This window comes from Corvus hawaiiensis, chromosome 5 (assembly GCF_020740725.1).
Source record: "Corvus hawaiiensis isolate bCorHaw1 chromosome 5, bCorHaw1.pri.cur, whole genome shotgun sequence".
NCBI lineage: Eukaryota > Metazoa > Chordata > Aves > Passeriformes > Corvidae > Corvus > Corvus hawaiiensis.
Genome location: NC_063217.1, coordinates 75,477,459 through 75,494,858, shown reverse-complemented (window position 1 = coordinate 75,494,858; position 17,400 = coordinate 75,477,459). Strand labels below are relative to the sequence as shown.

The window sequence follows — 17,400 nt, the reverse complement described above, 5'->3', positions numbered from 1 at the left end:
TTCCTTCATCTACACAAGAGATTTACAAGCACAGGCTATATTTTAAGACTGTACCATCTCTGTGACATACCATGGCAGGATACTGTGACTGGGCAGGTTGCTGCTGGTACACAGACTGCAGCAACAGCTGCTGCTGGACCATCTGCTGGTGCACTGCTTGGTGATACTGGAAAGACAAAAAACAGCTTTAAAAAGTCACGATGCCCCCTCAGAAATAAGCAGATATTTTAATTAATGCTTCTTCTGACTATCACAGCTATGACTTCACAGCATTTTTCAATTAAGATATCACATAATCAAGAACCAGCTTGCAATTGAGTCACCGCATTTTAATCACTCTGTTTGGAAGCTTTTTCCTTCCCCCACTCCCCAGCCAATTCTTAACAACAACAACAAAAAAATCAGACTACATATTCAGCACTGGTGCACATACAACCATCTACTGCAAGCACAACATCATCACCCATAATCACTCCTAACGTTTATCCCAAGCTCCTTTACACAAGGGTAAAGCCTTTATTTAAGTCACACAGTGATGATGCAAAGCAAGATGGAATTCAGAGTCACACTGCAAGAACAACACAGCTCAAGGCAAGCAACTTTCTAGGACAAACATTACAGGGCCTATGAAGGGACAAACCAATACTAAGAAGGGACAGAAGCTCTTTCAGCTGGAAAAGTACAGGCAGCAACGGCAGAAGTGTGGAACTGGCACATGATTCCAAGCGTTATAACCACCCACAATACGTCTCAGACACTTGTCTAACAGATCTGACTGTACCTGCTGGATATAAGCATCCTGCATGGCAGGCTGGTGCTGTTGGTGCTGCAAGTGGTGCAGCTGCTGCAGTCTCCAGTCTCCCTGCTGCAGCTGCTGGAGCACCCTGTGCTGCTGTGGGGTGGTCCCTTGGGACTGTGAGATGTCTTGGCCGTTCCCTGGGCGCGTGGTTCCTGTGACAGACAACACTACTGACATCCAGACCCCTCAGCTTCAGCCAGAGCTCTCCCTGGCAGTTTGACACCCCAAGCTGACACTGTCTGTGAACTTCTTTTCCCAGTCTGACAACCAGGACACCTGGCAGACACCACATTTACTTCTTTAAAAGTAATTCCAGGCCTGAAAATGAACCATTTCTACCTGCAAGATGCTGGAAGCTTCCTCTGGTCTCATGACAGCAAGCTGGGTTCCAGAGTTCTGCTTTACTAACACTTAAGTTACACACTGCAGGATCTCAAACCCTTACCTCAGAGCATAGAGCTTTTGTATGCATCCAACACAGACGTATTTTGCATTTTTTTCCCCTAAGGAAAGTATTAGCTCACTCATCAAACTCCCTTAAACAGAACACCTGATTAATTTTGCCATTCAATTGCTTTTGCAATCTTTTAAGAAACAGTTACTACCATAAATTTCTTTCTTGCACAACGTGGTTTATATTCCTGAAACGCCCAGGAATGATCTGTTCCTTGTCCTAACAGAAAAAGCTTTTCAAGTTGGATGTTATGTGGATCCCACCTAGTAAAAAGTACTTACACCTGGGACACAAACTTTCCCAGTGGCCTTTTGATACTTCCCCAATACCATCCCTGAAGCTACTCTTCTGCAGCAGACACATAACAGCATGAAGTGCAATCAGAAAGTGTTCTAGGTATAAATGTCAACTATTTAAGTGAATATTTAGCAGAGCCATAACTCTTTCTGTATGAGAAAAAGAACAAGAATTTTTCGAAAACCCATTTAACTTGACTGAGTCTCCCCTAATTCCTCCTGCACTCGCAGTGCCATGTGGGATGAATCTGTCAGTCATGAGAAAAGTGACTTGCTTCCAGCCTACGAATACCACCAACATATTGGTGCTACCCTCATGACTTCTTGAGGCACAAGAGAATATTTTTCCTACTACAAAAACCCAGTCTGATACAGAAGGGCTCTGTACTTTTTGTGAATTATTTGCAAGTCAAAACAAGCATGAACTTCTGTCTGCAGTGGGCAAGTTAATTCAAAAACCAGTGTTAAGCATAATGATTAAACACCTTCACTTCTCAATCTGCATTTAGTTTTTGTGGCACCTCAAATTTACACTTCACACATTGAAAATCTTTCAGAAATGATGAAGATTTGGTTTTTGGTATATAAAAAAATAAGACAGATTAAAACTGAATTTTAACCGTTATCCCTAGTAGAGCAAGAAGAAGAATAAAGGCACAGTTCCTTCTTGGTTTGTTTTGGTCCATCCTTAGACTTGAAGTTACCTTTTTGCCCACGACTACCGAATTCCCCAGGAACTTGTACTTTGACAGGAGTTGCTGAGCTCTGGATCGCCAGAACACTGGAAGGGGCAGTGCTTGAATTGGCCTTTGGTCTTTGTCGTGGTGCAATTGAGGTTTCTGTCGGTCCAACAGCATCTGTTATTCTGAAAGGGCAATTTTTCCCATATAAGATACTTGATGAAAAGACAACTATTTCTACTTCAAATTACACATGGTACATCTCTCAATAGCTCAGTTATGTCTTAATCATGTGCTACTCTACTTCTGCACTGCACGTAAATATCTTAAAATTTGCTTCCTAAAACTCCAGTCCTGTGCATGAGTCCACAACCCTGTAATGAGAAACATGACTACTGTTCATATGTACAAGAAACACAAGAAAGGAAAACCTTACGTGCTAGGTCAAATTATTTATACTTATACTAATTTCTTATGGTTTTGTTTCTATTTTTTGCAAACAGAGCTGATAATGACAGCTGAATATAAAAATATCTGAGTCACACGTGCTGGTAGGTTCAAACCCAAACAACTTTGATTAACAAGGAATGAAAGGGTAAAGGATTTATCCAGCACCAGCCTAAAGTGCATACACAGTCTATCATAGGAGAAATCAGAAGCATGAATAAGAAGTTCCAAGGTTTTGGGTTTGTTTTTACTAACAAGGACAAAAAAGTTAATATTTTTCCATAAAAAACAGAATTTGTCAAAAACAACTAACAAAACCCATTTACCTACAAAATATCAGGCTCTCGGTTTCGCTCCCGAGATTCTCAATATAATGAAAAAAGCAAAGGAGTGGAATCCAAACAGACTTGAAGCTCTTAGAAATGCAGTTTATCTAATGACTTCTTTTACTGAGGTAATATTTCATTTATTAACAAGAGTATGAAGATGGGTTTTAAACAAACATGTATCTTAGTAACACTAGGAGAAAGAAAATGTAAAGTCACATCCTCTGCTCACCTTGCTTTTATTTGGCTTTTTCTAGCAGCTGCCTCACTAGCTGTCATGGGTTCAGGAAGAGTTGAAGGGACAGGAGAATTCTTGGGAAAAATAAATATGAATAAATTAAAAAACCAAAATCCTGAAAGAAAAAAATTCATTACATATTGAAGAGGAATACTTGGATTCAAGACCTCCACGTTACAAGGCTTCATGCAGAACTCACAGCTGTAGATGGAAACGGTTTTATCTTAACAGTACCTCTATATCCTCTCAATCTGTTGCAGAAGTAAAGCAGAACCTGACTGGTCTGACTGTTTTGTCAACTACTTCACTTCATTTTCACTACCAGCTATCAACAATAAAATAGAACATGTTCTGCAAGCACTTTTGTGCGAGTGCACAGAGACTTACTTCAGCCTCAAGCTCCAGAACTAAAGCAAAGCCAATCTTGGGAGGAAACCGTTCTTAGCACACTTGGCTCTTCAACCAGAAGACAAATTGCAGAAAACCATGCAGCACCAAAGCTTCTACAGGGTTTTATCTTACCCCCACCTCAATCACATTCCTGAATGACTTCCACACCATCTAGATTATGTTTTACAAGTAATACGGCAGCTGGGGACAAAGAAGGAAACCCATCGTCTCTAATGACAAATGCACGTAAGGAACGCAAATCTAAATCTGGTCACAAATGATAGAGACAGTTAACTATCAAGTATTTCAAGACTTCCTCGTTTATTTTAGTTTGTGCTTCCAAAAGGCAATGCTCAAATTTACGGAGCACCTCGCTCTGCAGTGATAAAGGAAAAAAGGAATTCAAAAGGATCTCAGAAAGTTCACTTGTCTGCCTCTGAAGACAGAGCACTACAACTGATACCTGTTGCAAACTCAATTTCAGATGGATTTTTCCTGATACTTGCCTTGAGAACCACTTTATAATACTCAACATTAGCTAAGTGTCCCCAAATTCCATGGCACAGTAATTACACCTGTGAAGCAAGTGATCTTGCAGACCAAGCTCAGACCCCCATGGAAAGCAAGGGTAAGAACGCAGGATGACCCAAGTACTGCTGTGTTTGCTCTCCAGCTCACTGGAGCCTCCCAGCAGACTAACACAATTGCTAAGGACGATTAAGAGAAGGGTTTATCGAGAGCAAACAACACACGCTCTTGACACTCCATTTACAACGTTAAGCCTTCTACTGTCAACAAGGTTAACAACTGCATATTTCATATTGATTGTATTAAGAGACTGCTAATGGCTAAATCCTAAGCCAGGTATCGGTGCAGCATCAATGCAGTTCATGAAACTATGCCCTCAAAATTAAGAGCATATTTTGCTTACAGAGAACTCATACTGCATGTACACAACATCAGCTTGATGTGGTCTCTGCTGTGTTTTACATTTAGGAACCAGGCATATGACAGAACTGACCTGATCTGTCAGCTAATCTGATGGACTTGTCAATGCTACCTATATAACACACTGAAAATATTGAAGGAATTCAAGAGTACTTACACTAATATTCGACACTGGACAATCCTTTTTGGCAATTTTAAAGGCAAAGTAAGACACTTGAAAGATATCAGGTCTCTGCTCTTGATCTGGTTCAAGCATATATCCTGCAAAATTTGATAAAGACATATCACTGCTAGATCTCAGAAAGCCTGTTGAGACAGCATGCTACCAGCAAGGAGAAATTCAGCAGTTCCACCAAATCAGCTTACCACCAAACAGTCATTTCCACTGTTATCTTGGGTTCGGGGGATTTTTAATACTTTTTGTCAAGTCAAATGGTTTACAGGGTCAAAACCAATTGTAGAACATGTATGCTGCTTGATATCCTGACACTCAGCTGTGCAAAAGGGAGCTAAACTGAAGTAGGAATTAGTAACCGCAGAGAGAAACAGCACAAAACCAACTCACAGTACTAACATTTCCCAGGGTTAATACAAAATTCACTGTAGCTAAAAGGAGATTGACAGATCTTACTGCATCATGCTAAGGTTTATCATTTTTTGTCTGTAGGTTTCATTGACTATGAACAATCTTGCATATAAAAAAATACAGTATCATGAATAAAAGGACTTTTCCCTGACAAGACACACAATTCCTGATACTCCCTCTCAAACATTTGCTTCCCGAATTAAAACGTTTGGTGTTTTTCCAAGAAATCAAAGTTACTGTATATTGTCTCCAACATAACAGAGTATACATAATCAGGCAATCTTGCCTAGATAATCAGAGAACCTAAATACACAATAAAATATGCTTTCTAAAAAAATCCTAAGCCTCTAAAAATGCTCTGCTATGAAGTAATGAACAACCTATCAAAATATAACTTCTCACTTTTGACAAGCAAAGTGAACGACATTTGCACAACTGCTCAGTAGTACAGCCAACCTTACACATCATTTTAAAAGAAGTCCTCAATAGGTTGAAAAAATAGTTTTAGACAGATTCTAGAATTTTACACAAAACCGTTAGTACATGTTCTGTACAGTTCACTGCAAGTTTAATTTTTAAGAGATTTTACAAAATAACGGATTCCAACACTCAGTTGCAGCACCATGACATGGAAGCAGAAGACTCACTGAAGTGACTCCCGCCACTTGACTCTGAAATGTTAAATTCATGGGCTGGATCATGTCCAGCTTGTTCCTCCCCAGCCTCTGCCTTGTAAAAGAGCAGAGAGAAAGGCCACAGTTCCTGAAATACCTTTTATGACCAACTGCAGCTTTTTATGGCTTCCACTCCAAACGGAAAGAAGGGAAGTTTACATAAGGACATTCTGCCCCACCCACATATATTCCATGTCAGTATTGCTCATCTTGGCACAGCAGTTCACTGAATTAAAAAAATCTGCATTCAGACATAGGAGAAAAGATTAAAACCCATACTCTTCTAAAAAAAAAAAACAAGTAACACTGTGACAGAGAAAAGTACTTAAGTCATTTGAAAATTTGTCTCATTTTGTCAGTACTGGCAGAAGGCAAGTGCTTGCCATCACAACTGCTGTTTCTCAGTTATGAACGTGCACTCAAAAAAGTGTTTTGGATTTGGCATTGCCTATTACATAAAAGTATCAAATACTCGGTCAACACATCCATAACTTAAAGTTCTAAGAGCTCCTACTCGAACCTTTTGAATTTTTCATATTCTGTCCATCTCACTCTTTCAAGTGAGCCTACTTTAAGTGGAAAACAAAGACAATACTGATGGTTACTGTAAATATTAGCTCCCACATCTCTGTGCCTGGGTAATGCACGATTCACAAGCCTCAGAGCTGCTTCTTGTCCAAAAATCTCTCTTCGTACACTTTGCCAGAATGTATGCCAAACTTTTGCCAGAGTTCATGTCCAACACTTGGGGTTGCACAAAATTTTCCTGATTTTTGTTCCAGTATAAATCATGGAACTACTATAAAATTATCCCCAGTGCAATTAATCTTAGCACATTGACGTTGCTATGCTAAAGCTGCACTTCAAATTCATCTAAGCACAACTGTCCAACTTGCACAGAAAATACCGTCAATGGTCTGACATTCCACAGAAAATACACACTTAAGAGCAAAAAGGAAGTATGAATAAAAAAAGCTAAATAATAAATACAAGCACTCTTTGCATTCCCCCTATTCCTTTGGGGTTTATGGACACCTAAGGGAAAAAAAAATCATCCTTGAGTCCCAGAGAAACCAAAAGGTTCCTTGAGCTTCAGCAACGCTCTTGGGGAGTTGAGAGGCACAGCTGAACGTGGCAGGTCTTTACACTGATGGTGCTCAGCAGCACTTGCTGTGCTTTTCTGGCTTTATGAGATGAAAGAGTTGCTGCAGTGCCTGTGTACTTACTTATCAAGCAGTGAACGCTGTGGGAGTATCGCGAGCCGTCTGGGATAGTAAAGCTTCCATCGCAAATGGCAACCTGACTTTCTCCAAAGGGAAGTGAAAAGAAGCAGAGCTTATACAGCAAGCAGCCCAGTGCCTGTGAAAGACAAACACAGGCCCTGTGAGGGGATGAGGGCAAGCCCCTTGCCACGACACGGCAGCACCAACAAGGCACTCCACCCTGGCTACAGTGGCTGTTCACACTCTGTGTAGGAGCTGCACTTCGGAACACAGCTGATGCAATGAGCTGATGGATCAAAAGCAGCTCTAGCAACACTTGCTCTTCCACAGATTCCTGTAGCAAACCAAGTACAAACCAGAGCATACCAGGAGCTGCATTCTCAGTGTCCTATCACCCAGAGATATCACAACTCTTTGCACTAAATTACGTATTTGTTTTCTTCTCTGCACATCAACTAATAAAAAGCACCTTTCTTGACCATGCTGCCAATAGGTTTCCATGAGAAATCACTAGGGACTATCAACCAGAAACTAGAGCCAACAAAAGAAGAGCAGTTCTAAATCACATTCCCCTTCCTTTAAATTAAAAGAAAAAAAAATCAAATGTGGGATTTATTATGTTTACAAAAAAATCTAACTACCCAAGCTATCTCTACTGTTGTGTTCTACAGCTGCCCAATGTATTTCATTTTCCAATAATTAATTTTTCAGTCAGTCAATGGCAGTTTTAATTCCCCCTCCTTAACCAGTCCCATATATCATCCTACCTGGTTTTTTTCTTACCCAGATATCTGCCTTGGTAGTAATTGGCTTTCCTCCATACAGATTGATCATCTCAGGAGCTCTGTATGAAAGTGTTGTGTACCTAGCAATATAAAATAGAGAGGACATAGTTGAAAACCTTGCCTCAGAACTGAGAGGATGTTTTCCCCATCTGCCATGCACACACCAATCACACAAGTTTCAGACATGTGCCTGGAATTGTCTTGCACGATCCAAGTCATTACTGCATTTGCAGCAGCACAAATAGTACCTGAAGCAGCAATATTAACTATCATATTCAAGAATAAGTCTTCAGTCAGCTAATATTTGCTTTTAGTGTTATTTCCCCAAAAGCATGGACTTTTGCCAGAGTGACTGTGCCAGTCATTTCGGAGGGGTAACTGCAGGGTCCTACAAGGGCTCTCCCTGTCTCACACTGAAACATACCAAATGCAGATTTCATAACACTAACATCTCAAAACAACTGTTAAACTGGTACTTCAAATACTTCAGAGGTGGAAAAAACCTGTATCACTTCATGACTTGAAAACAAGCAGCCTGTATGTAACCCTCTGCAGTAGTTAGCCCAGAAGAGCAAAACCAAGGTAATACATGTTTTCAAGAGTGTGTCTAAGAAAAGTTGAAATACTTTTCTGATCAGTCTTAGGAAAATGAACATGGACCATACTCTGTAAATGAGACTACATAAATCCATTGCAATGCTTATTTTCATCAGTTGTTATCTCAGCAAGTATTTGCTTAGCAGTATTGAAACAGCACAAATTAAAAGCATCCAACTCCTACATTGGCCAGGAGCCAGACAAATATTTTTGAACAATTGAATTTCAGAACAGCATGCTTTTTTCCAACAGTTTTATTTTTAAGAATCTCACCTTTGAAAAACAATCTGTGAGTAAATGGAGGAAATGTTATCAAATACCTCCAGTCTTTTACTAAATTTACGCCAAAATTAATTCAAGATCAGCCATTAATTTCAATTCCTCGGTGATACATTGCACACCGCACTATAATACATGGAGCTTCCTGGCAGCACAGTCATTGCTTATGACAGGTCACCTAAAAGTAAACTTACTTTTTAATTTCTTCTTCAACCATATTAACACCATCTCTTTGAGGGTTCAGGTATTTGTTAGTGGCACTGCCAAAATCACAGAGAACGTAGTTCCCATTATCATTTAACAATAGATTCTCCACCTTGAAAGGAAATCAACACACAAAAAGCAGGTTAATATAATAGCATTCATTTCCAGGTAAAGTGTTATTACATATTCTCACACACAAGCAGGAAGTTTTCAGCAAAATCAACTGCTAAACTTAGTTTTAGCAATAAATGATGTCGTATGGTTAACGTCTGTTTATAGCTCCACCAACAGCAAGCTCCCAACTAGAAGTCTGTCTTAGGGAAACCTCTCCTATATCCTCAACCCTTTTCAAGCAGATCACTGATTTTAGCCTGGATTTTCTTACGGTGAAGTTCATACCTTCAGATCCCGGTGAACTATAGGTGTTTTGCACTGATGCAACCTGGCAACAGCTTCACAGGTGTCACAAAATATTCTCATTACTTCTGACTCGGTGAAGCCTGTCTGCAGACGCTGGTTCATCTGGTTCACAACTTGCCCAGCTAAGGAAAGAAGAGACATTTCTTTCAAGTAATTCCTATCAAATACAGAAGTAAAAGCTTACTTATATGCAATAAATCCATAAATATGATGTAAGGAAGTTTTCCACAGTTACTGTATTTGAACAAAACAAACCTGGTTTTCCAACTCCACACTCTTGTATCACCCTAAACAGAAAAATTATTGGCTCAAATGAAAACAATCCAGTCCCTGTGGCTGAAACATGTTTGAAACCAACTGCTGCACACACAAAAAAGCATCCATCACACCAATACGTCACCTCAAAACTGTCTCTTGCATTGGGATCCATAACCCAAACTCTGTCAGCCGACTGAGCTCATTAATTCACTCTCTAGACACCCTCTCTGTCTTTCTGGAAGACAAAGGAGGAAGAAAGGGGAGGCAAGGAAGGAGGCAAAAAAAGCCCTGAACTTCCTCCAAGGAAGAAGACCTCCCTTTCCCTTTTCATAGGTGTCTTTTAAGAATGGGAATCAGTACTTCCCTGTTTCTTGCAGTAATTTTACCAGACAACACTAAGCTCTTCCTACCACAATGCTCACTGCACACAGAAATGACGAAGGACTCTTGCAGAGATGCAGCAGGGCCTTGGTGGGCATTCTGTCAAACAAGGATGCTTGGAACACAGAAAGCCCAACACTGTCAAGTGATCTGACAGCTGTCGTCCAGGGGCTATTTACCAGGATCATTAGGGAAAAAGTACTACTAACAGCGAGTCAGAACTGAGCTCCCACAAAGGTACAGAAATTCACCCACACAAGCAGAGTAAAAGGCCAAAAATGTGGCCATTAGTTTTCAACTTCTCCTTATTCCATTCCCCAAAATGTACATTAAGGTTGTTTTTGGCTCCTTATGGTACAGACTGCACAACCTGTAATGCTTACTGCTTCTACTGCAAATATAACCCACATTCACCCCAGCTCAAAGTATTCTTTGAGCAGTACAGACCACAGGATGGCTTCTTGCTAGGCTCAAAGTATTTGCTTTGTTAGTTGCAGCACTGGTTCCACTATCACCACTTACTTGGGTTAACCACCACCTCATACTATGAGGCCAGCACCCAGTCTCCCTAGATTTTAGATAAACCTCACTTCAACTTAAACACACTGGCAAGTTTATTCCACACATATGGGACGTGGGGGGAAAAAACCTCAAACCAGACAGTCCCTGACTTAGATATTGTTTGAAACAAAGTTACATTGTAAAGCAGGAACACAGGGCGAATATCTTTTTGGACAGCACTATCAACCCTAACTTTAATATGCCCATTTGTAGCAAATCACCTGTCAGGTAAAGCTTCTTCAATGCTGGCATCTAAAACAAAAACAGCAGAGGGAGAAAAGTGGTGAAAATTTGCCCATTTTTCCCATCAAGTTATGTTCCACATACATGTTGCTTAGCTCCACCAGCAGAACAGCACAACTGCACTCCATATGTAGAGAATTAATTTCCCTGTTTATAACCATACTTAATTACACAGCTTTGTGAAACTCACGTTTTGCCCAGTGCCTAAGTACCAATGCCAACAGAAAAGTGAAACGAACTACGTGGAGTCCAGCTGTAACACATACGTGTTAACCTCTTCTATTAAGAGAACAGTTTTAAGTAAAATCACAGGTGACAGTACAAACATTTTCCTCTGGAAACCTAGGAGGTGACTCTTACCTCGACAGTACTCCATGAGGATGAGCACCTCCCAAACGTTATCACTTAGCAAGTTGACAGCACAGTCCAAATAGCTCACAATGTTCTTGTGCCCAGATAACTCTTTCTGAAAAAGAAAACGTGTATTATGTTTCAGTACCAAGAAAATTAAGAGAGATTTTCAGTTGCCACTGCAGCACTGCAATAAATTCCTTTTGCTTGGGAACCAGACGTACTAACCAAACTGACTGTGGTATCAAAAACATATTTGAATAATTCCTTCAGAAGTTATTCATGTATCAACCCTAAAGCCAGCATCAGTTCCTGGAAGTACCGGCAGAAAAACAGGACCACAGGATCAAAAGCAAGAGCTGTCTAGAAACACTGGAGAGGCATTTGATGTGTGTATGCTACCACCTGACACATTGTCCAGTTCCAAATAATGGCCTTCTTACCATAATGGTGATTTCTCTCTTGCAGACGTTGAGGTCTGGCACGTTATTCACGCACATTCGCTTCAGCGCGCAGCGGGTCCCGCTGGGGGTGCGTACCAGAAACACGGTTGAGAAGCCACCTGGAGAACACAAGTACAAAAAGGAGAAGCTACTTGAGTTTGTTGGTATTCCTCTAGTCAACATCACTACATACTAAGGATGAGCAACAAAGACTATGTCAGCCATTGAGTGACAAGTAACAACCACTTGAGAAGTTAAATATTTGTTACCTCAACCCATTTCTCTTAAACCAACTATTCATGACAAAACCATTGAAGTCTTACTATTTTCTTACAACATTACACGAAAGCATTAGAAAAGCATTTTCACATTCAAACGAACGCATAAAGCATAGAACGACTATGTATTGAGATATCAACCCTGAAGTACTTTCAGGGTCATTCAAAAACCTGAATCAAGTGAAGGTACATTAATTCCCTAAACCCACATCCTAATATATAAAAAGTAAAATTTTAGGAAAAAGTCTTGAGAGATACTGAAGAGGTCACGTGACTGTTCAGGTTAGCCTCAATAGCCTCCCTGGAGCCCCAGAGAGCACAAGCAATCAGCCCTAATGAAGTGTTTTTATTTAAACCACACTGAACGTGCAAAGTAGAATTAAGCAATTTCCCACAACCAGTCCCACCAGGAACATTCTTAGTCCAACAGTGCCATGAACTGGGAACCACATAGTCGAGCCCACTTTCCAGTATGAGGGGTTTTTTCTCTCTTCAATGGTAGGGAAGAATCAAGGAAGCAAGGAAATACACACACAAGTGAAACAACCCACACAGAAAGTAATTCTCAATTCTCGGGAAACCAAAGTGAAAACCAACACTCCGCTGTTTTATCTGCCTCCTGTTAGTCCCGCCTGCTGCTCAAGAAGGCCACACTGGCATCACCTCAAGGCTCACATGCACAGCTTTCCCACAGTTATAGGAAATCCACCTCACAGGAGAGCTCATGTAAATCCCTGCTTTCCTTAAGCGATTGCTCTCTGATCGAAAGCCAGCTGGCACCATGGGAACTTGGTACTAGGGCAGGAGCATCAGGACAGAAATACGTAAATTAAAATAATTAACTATGCAGATAATCAGGCAGCCAATTGAAATGCACACATTTCATGGTACCCAGCAGCATCTGCAAGTCATGTTTATGAAGTATAATGTACCTCATTTGATGCAAGTCTCATGTGCTTGAGGAAACAAGCACATAATCATTGCCACTCAAGAAGCCAAGTTTTATTAAAGAATTTCTCTTGAAGATTAAATATTTATTATTTTTTAACTTAATTCTCATTCAGTCAAATGACATGCCAGGCTGTCAAAGCAGAATTACTGCCAAGTTTAATTCAACAGCCTCACCCTAGTTTACACAGGGCCTTCTCAAAAAATTCACAGGACACTCACTCTTAACAGCTTGAGGTCTAATGCTGAACTCCAGCTGGGACTGAAGTGATCCAAGAGGGCCCCCGAACACCAGCCTGGGGAATTATGCCAGAGTGATGTGCAGACCTTCGTTAGCAAAAGAGTTTTTGTACTATCCCCACAATAAAACTATTTGGTTTTTAAGCACCAATATTTGACCAAAAACACAAAGCAGTAGTCAGGTAAAGCACAAGAGTCATGATAAGAAGATAATAAACACTTCTTGACTTTTTAACCAGTTTTGTAGCCTTGAAATTCTCTCTGACTAGCAGGAAGACAAAACAGAACTCCAGATATCAAGTTTCCCTGACAACTGTTCTGATGTAACCTGAGCAGACACGACTGGGTAAAAAGCCATCAGTGGAAAGTAGCGAAAAGTCCCTAAATCCTCAGCCAAGTGCCGTTCTTGCCATTAGGTGGCGATATCAGCCAGCAGTTGAACCCTAGGGACTGTAAAAGCAGACCTGATCCTGGTTTTGGCAAGAAGCAGATCCCTGATCTTGAATGGTTTTCCATCAGTAAATACCACCGCTGTAAAACCCTTTCCTCCAAGAGTCAAGTGGCACAACCCTGAGCAAGACCCGACCAGGTGAACTGTCCTGATAACAGCCCACGGGTTTTCTCACTGCTCCCCTTCCTGTTCTCTCCCTCATCGCACCGGGCTGTGTGGGGCTCAGTTGCTGACTGGCACTAAAACACAAAAAGGAGCTTCATCTCTTTCGGTCTTTTATTTCCACCAAAGTCACTCCAAGTTTAACTTCTCAGAAGTTACACAGGACAGCCACACTGCACTTTTCCCTGGAATGCTTAGTAAGAAGCCTTTCAACAGCATTTGCAGCTATATAAGCCAATAGATACTTAGCAGAATAAAACTCCTTAAAAAGCTCACACCTCTTTCTTACCTTTCTGTCCTTGAACTGTCTTTTTGTCACCTTAACTATGCACTTTTGGGATCTTAATATCAGCTAACCAGCAATGATTTGGGCTTTTTCTGGGCTGGGTTTCTTTGTTTTTAATGAAATTCTACATCAGCCACATGTGTTTGGTTTTTTCCTTTGCGTATTTAAGGTCAACCTTGACTAACTCCACAGGCCTCAACATGCCATTTACACTTTACCATGTTACACTCCTGAAACTCCAACCAGGAAACAGTGGAGCTGTCAGAATTCTAAGTACCCTATTTGCCTACTCAGGTAGAACAAAACAAGGCTGAAAAATCTTCCAGCAACTTTACCATCTTTCAGACTGCTGAGAGCCACTTTGTGGAGACAGTCTAGAAGAGTATTAACAAAGACATTCTGAAGAAAGTTACGCATATTATGTACATAGAGACAATAAGGTTTTTTAAATCATACAGATTTTTTGGAAACATATCTAAGTACCAAATGTTGTTTCTCCAGGTAGTGAACCTCTTGCTTATTTATCCGAATCTCAGACAAACAGTACAGAATTTCAGGCACAGAAGGATTTTGCCTCTACAGTAACATACAGCAACCACTAATCACATCTGTAAAAGCTGAACCAGGAACGGCAGCTACTACAGTATAAACGGTTCCTTACAAATCCATTAAAACGTGGCTGTTTTGGAGACGTGACTGAGTTTCTAGCATCCATTTCCATTCAGACAAATAAAATACGTTTTGATAAAGCTAACAATTATATAAAAGTGTATTTTCAGATATTGTATTTACATCTGTTTTTTCTGCACATTTCAAAACCCGAAATGAATGAAGAAATAAATAAACCAACAGATCCTAGCTGCTCTCATGTGCCTATGCAATGTGGACAGTTAGGTATTTAGGAGCTTTCTCAACAACTCCATATAATCTTGGGCTCAGGAGGACAGTTTTTAAAGACATGAAGCCTTGGACCCACGAGCCCTAAGATGGGTTCTAAGGCCAACACGACTGCCTCCATTACAGCACAGCTCCACGCTGGCTTTACATTCCCTGTGGAAAGCTGTTCTTAATAAAGCTCAGCGTAAAGCTATTCTTAATAAAGCTCAGCGTAAAGCTATTGTTAACAAAGCCCAACAACAACCTAAAGGATAGTTTATTTCTAATTTGAAGTCTGCTCCCAAGACAGGCTCTCAGCCTCACATGACCTTGGTCAGGGTGATAGCCTTGTGTCCCTCTTCACAAAGCTATAGAAACAGGTTCAAGTGCAATTATTTCCCTGTGACCCATCTACCCACACATACCATGCTAACCCTCTTTTCCCCCAATTTTGCAAAAAGATGGCTATCCATCCACATGCTAATTTCCTTTAAAATATCAGGTCTGGCTTTTTGGCATTCCAGATAGTCTCCCACACAATGATAAATTTCAGTACACTTACCTGTGTTCTGAATCAACTTCTGCACTTAACAATACTTTCACTGCTAACTTACTCTGAGAATCACTTGATGCCGGGCCACTTGTACATGTCTGCTCCCTGTTAATTCCAGAGACAGATCTTCAAGACCAGGCTGACCTGGAGCCAGAGCCACCCCACTCCAGAAGTGACCTGCCTCCCAGAACTGAACAGCCTTCCAAGCACTGTAGCTGCAAGGCCAATGCACTGAAGAGAACCAGTTTATGGACTATGAATCCACTTAAAACACAGAATAAGACCAGTTCAAGCATGAATGCCCTGCAAACAGGCTCCAGCAATACGAACAAATAAAACCTTACTGCAAGTCCGTAATGACGGAGAGCAGTAAGACCCTATCAAATGTTTTAAGCATCTTTCTTCCAGGTGAAAAAAAAAAAAAAACCAACCCAAACACCACTCCCCCCCGCCCCACTCTGATCTCTATATCTTATGTGGTACTCAGACACAAAAGAAACCAGTGTCCAAAGGCAAAGGACATGAAGAAGAAACTCCAAAAAGAATTAGTCCTTCTCCACAACAAAAGCACAGCCTCAAGAAAAACAGCTCTTCATATTCCATGCACTTTTGTATGTACCACTGGCAAAGGCCCTTTTTCAACTAGCATAAATCAATATATCCACGTGCTATTTTACCAGGCATTTGGCATTAACTCCTTTCCGCCAGAGTTGCAGGCAAACCCGTGCCAAGAGCTGTTTCTTGCAGCTTGCTTTCAATCCCATCTTCATGTTCTGTATAACACACACAGGCATTCTGGCTCTCAAGAGTCCTTCCAGAACCCTCATATGCTGCTATGGTGCCACAGAGCCCCCTCGTCAATCCTGCTGCTCCATTTCTCTTGTGGTGTGCTGCTACAACATCCATAACTCTGTATGTCCATTGGCATCCTACTGGGATAGTTTCACTTGTACAAATTCTCAGAACCTTCCCCGTCCCCACAAGGACAGCAGTCCTTACTCCCAGAGGCACTGCCTTCTGTCAGTCAGTACAGATGCTGTATCGCAGGCACACGGAGGAGTGGCAGGCTAAAACCATACACAAGAAATACCTGAGTTTTGTGTAGAAAATATTAATTTAATTCTTGAAGCTATAAAGCTTTCTATCTGTTTTTGACAGCAAAACCTTTAAAAACACATGAAATTCAAACATTTGAATTTCTCATCAGATCCCAAACACTGCGTGATTGTTGAGGGAGTACCTTTTAATAGAAACTTGCAATGTCTTTTTCAAGCCTTATGAAAAACTTTCGATGAAATGTTTAGGTTTTGTCACACATTCCACTGGAGAAGGAAGCCACAGTTCTGCTTTCCTATTCTTGAAGCACCTCTGCATGAGACAATGAGGGGATGCCCTACTACTAAAGGTCTGTTTTCCAGCAGTGCAACACAAACTCCTGCAGCAGCTGGTGGGTACCTCATGCCACACGCCAGCTTCCAGAATGTGGGCTGAGGAGCATCCAGTGCTCACCGTCACAGAACACTTCCACACTCTGCTTGCTCCAACACCACCACCTCAGTGCCCCAGTCACTGCCAGCCGTGAGCATTCCAGAGCCTGGGAAGGCGCCATACACGACCTGCCAAGCCAAGCTGTAACACCTGTGGGTGTGCCCACTGCCTGGAAAGCAATGGAAAGCGGCCTTCCTGCTGAATAAAGGCAGCATTAACTAACACCGATCATATATGCACATCCACCTTTCTGCACACTTACACCTATGCTTTTGTGCACATGTGCATGGATATTTTTAGTAAAGCTTACCCCATGAGCCTCAGTCATGAACACAAGGCTCTCAGATACAGCTCCATCCGGAAGAACATTTGACAGATGTTGCTCCCAAGCTCAAGAGCTCAGCATTCCCCACACCAAGAACAAAAATAGCTCCCCACTTCTAAAATACTCAATTTCTACACACACATTTCAGAGTTCAGTATTTCTCCACTTTATTTTAAGCATGCAGACAATGCATTCCAAGGGACATACCAC

The 17,400-nt window shown here is 41.1% G+C and overlaps 1 protein-coding gene across 5 annotated transcripts in view; it reads right to left on the bottom strand.

The window, feature by feature from the left end:
- The window catches only part of BMP2K (BMP2 inducible kinase), a 50,352-nt gene that overhangs the window by 19,555 nt on the left and 13,397 nt on the right, over positions 1-17,400 (bottom strand). For all 5 annotated transcript variants that reach the window (XM_048303797.1, XM_048303800.1, XM_048303798.1 and 2 more), the window contains exons 2-12: positions 11,584-11,702; positions 11,150-11,255; positions 9,326-9,468; positions 8,917-9,038; positions 7,845-7,926; positions 7,065-7,197; positions 4,736-4,839; positions 3,235-3,314; positions 2,254-2,414; positions 782-951; positions 71-166 (exon numbers count right to left, since the gene is read on the bottom strand). In XM_048303797.1, the coding sequence (XP_048159754.1) occupies positions 71-166; positions 782-951; positions 2,254-2,414; positions 3,235-3,314; positions 4,736-4,839; positions 7,065-7,197; positions 7,845-7,926; positions 8,917-9,038; positions 9,326-9,468; positions 11,150-11,255; positions 11,584-11,702 (1,316 nt within the window). The remainder of the gene's footprint in view (positions 1-70; positions 167-781; positions 952-2,253; positions 2,415-3,234; positions 3,315-4,735; positions 4,840-7,064; positions 7,198-7,844; positions 7,927-8,916; positions 9,039-9,325; positions 9,469-11,149; positions 11,256-11,583; positions 11,703-17,400) is intronic.